At 54.7% G+C, this 12,214-nt stretch overlaps 1 protein-coding gene across 1 annotated transcript in view; it reads right to left on the bottom strand.

Annotated features, from left to right (window-relative positions):
- The window catches only part of MYOM2 (myomesin 2), a 78,175-nt gene that overhangs the window by 64,005 nt on the left and 1,956 nt on the right, over nt 1-12,214 (bottom strand). Inside the window, exons 3-5 of the mRNA XM_079142928.1 lie at nt 7,610-7,748; nt 7,320-7,477; nt 6,231-6,323 (exon numbers count right to left, since the gene is read on the bottom strand). Of these exons, the coding sequence (XP_078999054.1) occupies nt 6,231-6,323; nt 7,320-7,477; nt 7,610-7,748 (390 nt within the window). The remainder of the gene's footprint in view (nt 1-6,230; nt 6,324-7,319; nt 7,478-7,609; nt 7,749-12,214) is intronic.

The following is a 12,214-nucleotide window of genomic DNA, read 5'->3' as shown; positions in this document are numbered from 1 at the left end:
ACGTCCTGGCTGGCTGTGCCTGGGCAGTACACACACTCACACCCTGGGGAGGCCCGAGCACTCCTGGGTGGGGTGGGGGTCACCACTCTCTTTGTTCTTATTCATCCACTGATGTGTCCTTCTTTCAAACGATGACACCATTGTGATTTCCTAAGTGCATTCTCCAAATAGAAACACACCCTTCTGGGATAAGCCCTAAACCCTTCTCTAGTCCTGGCCCTGCTAGGAATCACGTGGCAGAGGAGAGAAACAAGCACTGAGCCACCCGCAACCTCACTGGCAGTGTTGGGCGTCAGAGCACCTGGAGAAGAGGCAGGGCCTCCTGCACCAATGGCCCAGGCTAAACCTCCTGACCTGGAACCCACTGGGGATCATACAGGGACAGGCCAAGCCTAGCACACAGCAGAGCTAACGGGACAGCCCTGTACGTGCCCGGGAGTGGCCAGCCAACAAGGCGAACCCTGGCTCCTGAGTGCTGAGTGAGGAGAGGTGCTGTTGGGACCACCATGTGTCCTCAGGGAGCACAGGCGATGGTGGCTTTGATGAATCAGCCACCAAAAGTCTCACCAGCCTCTACCTGCCACCCTTGGGTAATGGTCAGTATGGTGGCTTCCAAATTGTGCTCCAGAGTTTTCAAATCGAATCTTGTGCTGAAAATGTCCTGTTCATGGTGTATTTTAGCAACTTTTAACCCTGCAGTAAAAGCATGTGGTCAGACCCATCATATTCTCGGTACACATCAAAGGGCAGTCACACAAATTTTGATTGGCAGCCAAATTGGATGTGCTCGGACCTTGGGCGAAGCTTCTACTACCTGCGTCCAGTGCAATGGTGTCCCGAGATTTCCAGGAGAACCCTGCTTCCCTTGGCCACACCCCATCCTTGTGAGACAGATTTTTTTCAATATTGGGCAATCAGAACCCACAGGGGGATAGAGGGGGAGACTCGAGGACAGCAGCCATCAGCCCCGAGTTCCACTTGAACTCTGGGCTTCCATCACAGTGACTGATGATTGTCATCAGTTGACTTTATAATGAAAAATCATGCATATTTTAAAGTCTTAAAATGTATTTATCAAGTTCTTATACTTTACTAGGGTAACTTTGATGAGTAAATAAAGCAATGTCTTTGGAAAACATCCTGTGATTTTATAATACAATACTGCCTTCTATATTATCAATTAAAATGTATTAGCTGAGGGGGTTGAGGATGTAGCTCAGCTGGTAGAGTACAAGCCTAGCATGCACAAGGCCCTGGGTTCAATCCCCAGCACCACCAAAATATAAATAAATAAACTCCAGGACCAGAAGTGTAGAGAAGGTTCCCTGCACTCTGCTCCATAGGGCCCCTCCTGGCCCTCACATCCTACAGAGCAGCCCAGCCTTTCTGTGCTCCAAGACTGCCTGGTGGCTCGCTCCTGTTCCTGAGTAGTGAAGAGCTGGAGGAACAGAAGGAACAGAGTGTGTCATAGGATGCACGATCCAACGCTGGACAGGCGAGAAGGAGGTGAGCAGCAGGGTGAGTCCATGAGGCCAAGGCAGCAGCCTCTCTCCGGCTCCCACCTTGTCCTCTCAGAGACTGAAGGCACGGAGGTGGCCAGAGCCACCTAGCGCATTAGCACCGATTAGCCGTCAAGTAACCCATTAGCACTTGGTGCTCAGACTGGGGCAGAACACGGGAAGCAGAGAGAGCCCTGTGCAGGGCCCTTCCACCTTCCAGGCTTGGCACATGCGCGTGTTCAGGAGGGGTCCACGGGCTTCCACTTGGTTTTTAGTGGAGCCTGTGACCTGTAAAGTTCCCAAGACCCACTGACTTAGGACGGTAGTCCCCAGGGTTGGGGACTCCAGCTGATCCGTGGGAAGGGCTGGGATAGGTGGGACTTGCACTCACTTCTGTGTGTGTCTCTCTCAGCTTTCTCAGGAACATTTCACACTGTAGAGGACATACTACGGCAGGAGTCTACATGTCACAGACAAGCACATGCATGTTCTAGGAGATGGCACAAAAGGGTCTGTCCACAGCTGGAAGGATGGGAGGCCTGGAGGGGAGGCTGCCAGCTAGACTTTGCATCTAAGCTGAATAGGCCAGAGCTGACCCCACCATCACCTCAGCCCAGCAGGACCCGCCTTCTGTTCCTTCCCAAGGCCACACCAGAGAAAGTCCTCCACAAGCCAAGGGTCTAATTCCAGCCTCTTCTTCATGATGCAAGAACTTGCAAGGCTTTTATTTTCTATTTGGACAGAGTCCCAGAATAGAGAGTTTTCTTTGGTCTCAACTTTTAGAAACTTCCACGGGGCACTTTGCCTCCCAAGGTCTCGGTTCAAGTGCCCCCAACATAACAGCATGCAAGAAACCAGGGCTACTTCACGTTTCCAGATGAGCAGTAAATCCCTCATAGACAAGCTCCGGTGCCCTTGGGGGCTGAGGGGTATTGACACTGGACTTAAAATTTAACTCAAATCACAACCTAAATGCCAAAGTCTAAAAATCAAGTACAAGAAAAATTTTAGTCCTAAATTGTTCTGCAAGGAGTAGGCAAGAGTGTTGTTGCTAATGGTTCTCCTCAACGCCCCATCAAAACGTGAGACCACATATGCCCCTGTGAATGAATGGGAGCCCAGAGTGGGTCTTAGAGAAAACTCACGAGCATATAAAATAGTGTCAGTTACAAGTTTAGATCTGAATAGTACCCAAAGGGTGAGCTTGCTTTTCGGCACTTAAAAAATTCAGTTGCAGTAGCCAAAGAATATTCATAGGAGCAAATGTCATCCTGCGCAGCAGGGGAGCTCAGTGCCCAGCCCAGGGAGGGGCAGGGAAGATGTCCACACCCTGGACTCACTTGGATCAGATGGTGTGTACTCAGCACTTTGGAATGAACAGCTGAGATGAGCTATCATTTGTGGGCTTCCCTGTTGCTCTTTTCCTGAAGAACATTAGTATTTCATCCGCTAAAAACACCCAATAAAGATAAGAAGAATGAGAGAGAAGTCAGTCTTAGAAATTCCCTTTTCCCAAATTTCCCAAATATTTTCAGGCTTGTTCAAAATGCAGGACTTTGGAGGAGGCCGGGGCTGCTGGATCACTGGCTGTGGTCTCCAAGCTCCATCGGCCAGCTTTATCTGAGCTCTACGTCCACTCTGTTCAAAGCCCAAGCTATTCCCAGCATCAAGTATGAATGTTGCAAAAACCCCCATGTGACTTTCCTCCTGCCTGAGAAAGGGAAATCACTTTTCTGCTCAAATATTAAAATACAGCTTGGTAACAAGTAGGGTTTTCACACTGAGCTCTCTGCCCCCACCAGTCACAGACCACCCAGACCAGCAGAACCCCAGAAGTCAGCGCTCCCCAGACAGAGGCACACGTTGTCTTCCTAGACATTAGCCTGCACCGATTGACGTGTCCAGGCAGTTTGGAGATGGAAGGAGACCTGCAGTCTGAAGAGCGTAGCCAGGGCCACAGGCTCTGCTGACTTTCCCAGCCCACCAGAGAGGAGACCCACCCTCCACTGGAGCTTGTGCCTGGGCCTTACCCAGAGCCACTCCCAGCTGCAGCCTGCAACTCTGGGGATAGCTGGCCGGTGAGTCCTCAGCTCTGCCTGCCACCTCCTGGGCCACTCTGGCCAGCCCCATGCTCCCTCCCTCCCCGCTCCCCTTCCTTTTTCTCTGAATTTCAGTGAGCCTTCCCCACTGGTCCACCTCGGGCCTGTCTATCCATGATTCAAGGGCTACTTTTGAAATGAAAGCCAGACGCTGCCCTCCCTTCTCGCCTCTGAAGCCCCCTTCCTTCCAGCAAAGCCAACATCCTTGCAGGCACAGCCCCAGTAGCCTCCAGCACCCATGGGAGCTTCCTCACCTGAAGGCTCCCGCCTGCCCCACATGCCTGTCCAGCACCTCTCTGGACTTGCGACCCACTCAGACAACCTTCCTGTGAAGACCAACCCTTGCCCCGAGTTTCTGCCACAACACTGCACCCCAGGCCCAGCCCCAGGCCTCCCCTCTCTGACTGTGGGAGTCTCTCATGTGCTGTGCTCCAGAACCTTCTCAGGTTGGAGGATGGGAAGCTCAGCTTTGGTGGCCAACCTACTCCAGTTTCTAGAACAGCACAGGGCATACAGTAGGCTCCCAATGAACAGCAGGAGCACAAACCAGCTGTGAGGCTTTTCTAGAGAATCAAGGCATGACCCTGACACCCTTCAGCCTGAGCCACCCTCTCTCCGCAAGGGAGCCCTACTCCAGGAGCAGGAGAAGAAGTCTGCCCAGTGGGGAAGAGAAACCCAGCTCCCACAGCCCTGCAGTGGGCCTCAGGGTGGGCAGCACCTTGGGATGCCAACCTTGGACGCCAGGAGCCTTGGGCAGGTGCTGGTCGCAGCCTGGGTGAGAAGGCAGGAGTTAGCAGAGACAGGAAGCAAGAAGGGCTGGTGAGAGGGAGGCAAGTAGGCGCTGGGCAGAAGAGAGCCAGGCGACTGGCTCTGCAGCACAGAGCAGAACTGGCAGAGAAGCTCCTGAACTCAGCTCCACTCAGGCCCCACCAGTCTCAGCCCAGCAGGTCCCTAAGAACAAGACCTGACAAGGTGCTGAGCTCTGGCGTCTACCTCTATCCCTGATCCCTCTCAATGCCTGACCCCTCTATCCCTGATCCCCCATTCCTGATCTCCTTCCATACATGATCTCATCTATACCTGACCCCCACCATCCCTGATCCTCTCAATACCTGACCCCCTCCATTCCTGACCCGCCTCAATGCCTGACCCCCCATTCCCGATTTCCTCCTTACCTGATCCCCCCATGCCCTATCCCCTCTGTACCTTCCTTCCTTCATACCTGGTCTGGCCCCTCACTGCTCACCCCCCACGTGGATCCTAGTCACACTGACATGCCTCAGCAAGAGCCCTGCTAGGTAGCTCAGCTGGGGTCCCCTCACCCAGTCTCTCCTGAGCCTTCCTTGCGCCTGCTCGGGCTCTGCCCCACCCTGTTTCCCACCCGCCTGCCTCCCCACTGTCCCGGCATGCTTGCACTGAACCCAGCCCCTCCCTCGGCGGGGCTCTGCTGGGTTAGCATCCTGAGTTGTTTCCGCACAGTCTTTAACAAGTGTCACAAAAACTGACTCTTTAACAGAGCCCAGTACATGCGCTTTTGCATTAACACAGTGGAACATACTTTGGCTGTAAGCATGCATCTAGGCTAGGACACAGGGGCTGTGCGCCCTTTGTGACTCTTCCAAGGCCTCTGGGCAGCACAGAGAAAGCCTCACCACCATGCTGCTTACGGTTCAGTCGTAGTCCGTCCACAGCCCCTCGTGTCCTGAAGCCTCACTTCCCACCCTTAAGACCACTCTCCCCCTTCTCTCCCCACAGGGATTAGGCACAAATCACACGCACACCACAGATCATGCACGTGTGTGAACTCTCACATGAAACGTAGGGCCTGGGGGCTGTGGGACCCGATTCCCACGGTCACTGCTGGGCAGATGGGGAAGTTCAAAGCTTTGCTGCCTCCTGACAATTATTTTCAGGAGAAAATGGAGCTCAGGAAGGCTAGGGACTCGTCCAAGCCACAGGGTACCCGAGGTCTTGCACCTCCAGGCAAGTGAGCACTATTACTGCAGCAGTGAAGCGGCCATGTTTGTTCTGAGAGTGACAGTAGCAGCACCAGAAGGGGTCCTGGCGGGCTAGGGTAGAAGAGGAGGCGCGTGGCCTCTGTTGCCAGGTGAAAGGTCAAGCCCGTCATGCAGAGGGAGGATAGCAGGAGCTCTCCGCTGGAACAACAAAGCTGTCACGAGCTCCTGGGCGCACAAGCGGGTGCGTGGCTGTGCGTGTGTCTGTGTGTGTCACGTGAGAGAAGACCCAGCCGGACGCACAGCAAAACACTGACCCTGAACGCTGGCCGTGTGCACAGCTATAACATGACCGTCGGCATCTTCTACAATTGTTCAGTTGGTCACAAGGGAAAGTAACGGAGGCCAGTCCCCTCTGCAGGCTCTGAGCTGAGGGCCATGGCTCAGGCCCAGCAGGGAGGCGGTTTGCTGAACAGGTACCCTCAGGATGGCCCTGCAGTTCGGTGCAGCTGGGAGCCCTGGTTCTGCTGGTTTTCCTGAAGCTACTTCCCATCTTTGGCCCCAGGATCTGTGTCCTCAGGCCTGGCACCAGGGGGAGGGTGAAGTACTGCCCTCTTTTGGGTTTGAACAGCGCTTCCAGGATGCAGTCCCAGTGCACACCACCCAACGCTCCTTACCTGTTGATCTCCAGCGTGTGCACACCGTACTTGCTCTCGATCCGGTACTTCCCTGGCTCGCCAGCCTGGCAGATCAGACTGCCATCTTTGTACCTGGTCATGGGAACCTCTATTTTAATTTAAAGCAGACTTTTCTGTGACCAACTCCACACTGCCCTCTAACATATCCGCCCTGCCAAAGCCTGGCCTCACACAGGAAATCCTGTAGGCATGGAATCCGTCTTTAGTTCGCTTTTCAGATTTTTTTGATATTTTTATTTTTTTGCCGTACTGGGATTGAACCCAGGTACACTCTACCACTGAGTTACCCCAGACCTTTTTATTCTTAACTTTGAGACAGGGTCTCACTACTTTATACAGGCTAGCCTCAAACTTACAATCCTCCTGCCTCAGCCTCCCAAGTAGCCAGAACACAGGCATGCACCACTGAGCCTGGCTGTTTGGGTTTTCTTACAGGCTGTGCTGCCTCATTAGGGCTATCCAGGCAACCTCTGGCCTGCAGTAGGCCACCTCCAAATATCTGCTTGAAACTTGTCAGGAATTATCATTTCATTTTTTAAAAATGGAAAACAGTGTAGCTTGTGCAGCTAGGTTGCAGCCTGGCCTATCAGGCCCAGTGTCCCTGGAGCCCCTGTCCACAGAACTGACACCTGGCCAAGGAGGGACTCCCTGGAGGGCAGGGCTTCACCCCACAGCTATGTGGAGCTGGGGCTGGTGCCTGCTGCCTCCTGACGGCAGGGATCCACGAGGGAACGCACACACAGAAACTTGATTTTGCAGCAGATGCTGAAGGAAGCAGGGTGTGAAGATCTGGTTCTTCAGCTCCTGCCCTGCTTCCCAAACTGAGTCCGACCACAACTCAGGGCTTGGTGCGCAGAGCCAGCAGTGGTGCTGCGGCCCGGGGCACTGAGCTCCACACACAGCTTGCTGCAGGGCTCCCTCAGATGCTCGGGAAGACAGGCTGAATCAACACTACTATACTGAACGGACATCTCGTGAGTTCCTACTAGCCCATCTCCACCTGGTGCTCCTCCAGGAATCCCTCCTAGGAGGCAGTGGGACCTTGTCCCCCCAAAGCAGAGCCCTCACCATTGCACCACGGGCGTGGGGAAGCCCTGCACGGTGAAGCAGAGCTTCACGGACATCCTCTCCCAGATGGTGTGGGACCTCAGCCGCACCAGGATCTCGGGGGCCCTGCTCACGCGCTCCTCAAAGGCGTGTCTCTCCCATGCCATCTTGTCCTCCACCTGCCGCAGGGGAGCGAGAGTGGTAGGTGTGGCGAGGTGTGCTGGGCAGCCAGGCACTCAGCCACCTGCAAGGGGACCAAGGGCGTCCACTCCCACCCCCCACCGCACAGCGCAGACCCAGACGCCTCCTACCATCTGCTGCAGGGCGTATTTGTCCAGCTTGTCACGGGCCTGAGACCTCGCCAGGTGCACGTCCTCCTCCAGCTGGGCCAGCTCACTGAGGAAGCGCTCCCGCTTGGCCTCTCCATAGGAAGCCACCAGGGACTGGTACCTGCAGGGCCAAGGGGCTGCGCTGCATCAGGGTGCAGATGACCCGGTGGGCTGACAGGCCAAGGCCCTCCTGAACCTCCCTGGGCGGGTGCGAGAAGATGTAAAAGACGCCACCTCCACTGATTTCGCCTTTCTTTTTAGACTGTATTTGGGAAAGAAATGGTGAAGAAGAGCATGTGTGTGATGTGTGAACAGAGCAGGGTAGGAGGTGTGAGCTTGGGTGTGTGCAGTCCTCTCGGGTGGGGACGGGCCCCACTGCAACAGCTGGCCATGCTTGAGAGGCCGGAAGTGGCCGTGGGCAAGCGCCCCACCACACTGGCCACCTGCGGCACTCTAGGGGAGCGTGCATGCGCCAGGCAGGAGACATGTGGAGAACAAGCACCGCCAGGGGTTGGCATGACTTTCCTGACGAGCAGGGTCAGCTCCTTGCTCCTTGTGGACACAGAACCCACGCGCAGTAGTTGCTTAATAAAGATGCTGCCACTCAGGCAAGGCAGGTGGCCCCTTCCATTTATAAAACAGAGGGCCTGGCTGTCCTCCAGGGTCAGACCAACGGTCAGGAGCTCCTGTGACTGGCTCTGACCTGACATGACACCTGGAGGTGCTGAGCCAGGTGAGTCCGTGGGCACGCAGCACACGGAGCCTGCTCTCCTGTGGGGGCTGTGGTTTCTGAGCGAATGTGAGACTGAACAAAGCCTTTGAACACATAGTTCAGAAGAAAGCCTGCATTCTAGAAAGGTACACAGGATAGAAGAAAAGACTTTGGGCTTCATCCGCGAGGACAGAGAGCTAGCTGGCTCCTTGCAACCCGCCTTGGTGAGCCCCTCCCACCCGACTCCACAGCGCCAGGGCTGCCTCCAAACCAGGGCTGTGCTCAGAACCAGGACTCATGTCCCAGCCTCATCTCCACTCTTCATCTTGCATCCCGGAGGCCCCTCCAGAACGGGCTGTTCTTGTTACCCCTGAGGATTCCACCCCGCTGGTGGAAGTCTCCCCACCGTCCCTTCCTCCGGAAACTCTTCCTCCCCACGAAGCCCTTCCTCCTCCCAGCACTACCCTGGAGCCCCAGAGCGCCTTCTATTTCTTCTATGGGCTTTACGATGATAAGCTGGCTCCTTTGTCCTCCCCAGGAGAGAAGGGCCAGAGCACTGCACTCGGCTAGTGCCTAATAAATGCCCATCTAGGACTCAGAGGTAATCTGGTGAGCAGTGGGAGGCTTGGGAAGGAGGAGCTGTGGAACCCAGAGCTGGTGCACAGAGCTGAGCCACTGGGGGTCGGCACCAGGCTCCAAAGCCAGGACACCACAGCTGGGGGAGCCTTGTGCCCAGGGTGTTGGGAAGGTCATCCAGATCAGAGGTGACCGCGGGTGTCCTGCCACCAGGTACAGGGCTCCCGTCCAAGGCCCTTCCCACAACCCCACAGGCCTGACTGTAGGTTGGCAGCTGCCCAAACCCCAAATAAAATTCGGACTTGGTGTTATGAGCTTGGGAAGTTTGAGACCAAGATTCCAGAAAATTCTGCAGCTTCTTCACAGAAAGCATGACTGGAAGAACCATAAGCGGCAGACACGAAGCCAGCATCTACCCTAGTCGACAGGCCTCCCTCCTCACTTCTGACACTTGGCCCCGAATCCCCCTCCCAATTCCATTTCACCCAGATGAGCCAGTCAAGGGACATTTCACCCCTGGGCTTCCCATACACCTCCGCCGGGTGGGCTTCTCCTGGACCCTAAATGATAACTCCTGCTTATCCTTTGCTTCCGCACAGAGCGGCTCCCGGGCATCTCCTGGATGCATGGCTGCCCAGTTGCTTCCTTGCCCTACTCTCCCTGCAGAGCACATCCCTGCTCCTAAGCGTCCACAGGGCAGGCTGGTGGCACTGGCTTCACGTGCGACTGAGTCCCAACCAGGCAAGAGGATGCTCCCGCTTCCTCCCTCCCGGGGCCAGCTCTAGACCTGTGTGTCTGCAGAGCAGGAAGCACAGGCCTCAAAGGTGTGGAGCCCCTCGTGACAGTACAGAGCGGAAGGTCTTGCGTCTGCCTCCCACAGTCAGGGCAGCTGGGCGGGTGCTCTCTCCAAGGGGGTGAGCCCTGCCACCTACTCTTGAGACCTAAGCCACAGAGCCCAGGCTCGTTCCTTACAAAGGGCACAGCCCTGACACTGTGGTTCAGAACGTTGGTCTGGAGCTTCCTCCCCTCCGCCCATGCTCAGCGTGTGGAGAAATGTCTCTACCCCCAGCCACAGCTGAGCAAGACTCTGGGCTGTGGGCAGATCAGACGTTGCCTGAGTGTTCACTTTCCAGGGTGAGCCCCAGGGCAGCCAGACCTCGGGGCAGCTTTAGAGGGTGAGCCCCAGGACAGCCAGACCTCGGGGAAGCTTTAGAGGGTGAGCCCCAGGACAGCCAGACCTCGGGGCAGCATTAGAGGGTGAGCCCCAGCACAGCCAGACCTCGGGGCAGCTTTAGAGGGTGAGCCCCAGCACAGCCAGACCTCGGGGCAGCTTTAGAGGGTGAGCCCCAGCACAGCCAGACCTCGGGGCAGCTTTAGAGGGTGAGCCCCAGCACAGCCAGACCTCGGGGCAGCTTTAGAGGGTGAGCCCCAGGACAGCCAGACCTCGGGGCAGCTTTAGAGGGTGAGTCCCAGCACAGCCAGACCTCGGGGCAGTTGCCCCTCTCAAGCACCGAAGTGAGGATGTCCAAGGGCGCTTCTGACACAGAAATGAGTGTGTCCAAGGGCGCTTCTGACACAGAAATGAGTGTGTCCAAGGGCGCTTCTGACCTACCACATCCACTGGGACCCCTGAGCTCTACATGCACGATGCCCCTTCAGCATCTGGTCTGCTGGGTTGTACTGGGGAGAACCCAGGGCTTCACACCCGCTAGGCTGGCCCCTGGCCCCTGGGCTACTTTCCTAGTCCTTTTCTTAATTTTAAGATAGTATTTTGCTAAGTCTCTGAGGCTGGTCTCAAACTTGCGATCCTCCTACCTCAGCTAAGATCACAGGTGTTCGCCACCACCCAGCCGAGGTGCTCTGATTCTTCTTTGTCGGGTTGGTGGACTATCACCTGCATGCAGCTGAGCAGCTCAGCCATGTGATAAGGTGAAGTGTGCAGATGGCACAACGCACTTCGCCCCTCAGCCTCCTCACACAGGAGCTCAGCAGCCTCCCCTCGCAACCCCACCGGCCCTGGCAGCAACATGCACTTACCTCCACAGAGGGAGGACCACTCTCCAGGTGCCTCAGAGAGTGGCAGGCCACAGGCCAGGAAGGGCCAGCTCCACAGCAGGGTGGGGGGCAGCACTGGCTGGCTCCACCATGTCCACATGGAGGGCATCCATGGCCACGTGCTCACCGATGGCATTTACTGTGGTGAGCCACAGCTGGGAATGCCATCAACCACTGGCCACTCACATCTGGTCTTCAGCCAGAGCGACTACCAAGCCTCTGTGTTTCAGGAAGATGTGCGACAGCCAAGGCCATCACAAACGCCATTTTTGCTGAAACTGTGGAATCACAGTGACCAGCTCCCAGTCCATTTGCGTTAAAGACCTTTACTCTCCCCTGGCTACCAGTGGGGACACTGAGAACAGGAGCGCGTGCACTACGTTCAAGGCACACTGACACGCAACTGATAAAAGTAACATGGTTCAGCTCGGGTCTTCTCTGTCCAGCTCCCAGAACTTAAACTCAGACAGAAGAACCCTTTAAAAACAAACCGACAATATTAAGTTTTAAATACTTCAAAAGTCGGATTGTTTTAGTGTCTACATTTTGAAGTGAATCTTTAACAAAAGAAGTTTTCATTTGACAATAAAATCAATTTATGTGCCAAACTTTGCCGAAGGCACTTGAACGGTAATTCAGAGTTAGTCTTATCAGCTATATGTTGGTTTGATTAAACAGATTACTCCATTATAGAACAATTTTCAAAAAGAGCCACATTTGTAGCTCAGTAGGCACAGCACTTGCCTAGTGTGTGTGAGGCAGTGGGTTTGATCCTCGGCACCACATATAAATGAATAAAATAAAGGTGTTGTGTCCATTCACAACTAAAAGTATTTTTTAAAAAAAGCCACATTATCCTGAGTCTTGTTTTTCCTTCAGGTTTAACCACTGTCTACAGATGTAGAGAAAAACTTTTAAAAACAGTAGGAGAGCTGGAGAGAAATATAAAGTAGCAACCTATTTATTTTGTTCCTTAAAATAAACAAAGCAATTCCACCAGCTGTTTTCCACCACCTGGGAATAATTTTAGGACTGACGTTGCTACTCTTTCCTATGACACTTTGCCCTCTGAGCCGACTCCACTGAATGCGAAGTATGACAATTTATGGAGCCCCTCACGGTCCTTCAGTTTCCATTGGGACACTGCTTAAGCCCTGGCTCCCTCTCTGTGAGATGACCTTGTGGGGATCACCAGCCCTCTGTGCTGTTCCTCAATAGCCACAGAGGCTGTAAGTGGAACTCAG

This window comes from Sciurus vulgaris, assembly GCF_902686455.1.
Source record: "Sciurus vulgaris genome assembly, chromosome: 5".
Classification (NCBI taxonomy): Eukaryota; Metazoa; Chordata; class Mammalia; order Rodentia; family Sciuridae; genus Sciurus; species Sciurus vulgaris.
Note: the sequence above shows the minus strand (reverse complement) of the source record. Positions and strands in the feature narration are given on the sequence as shown.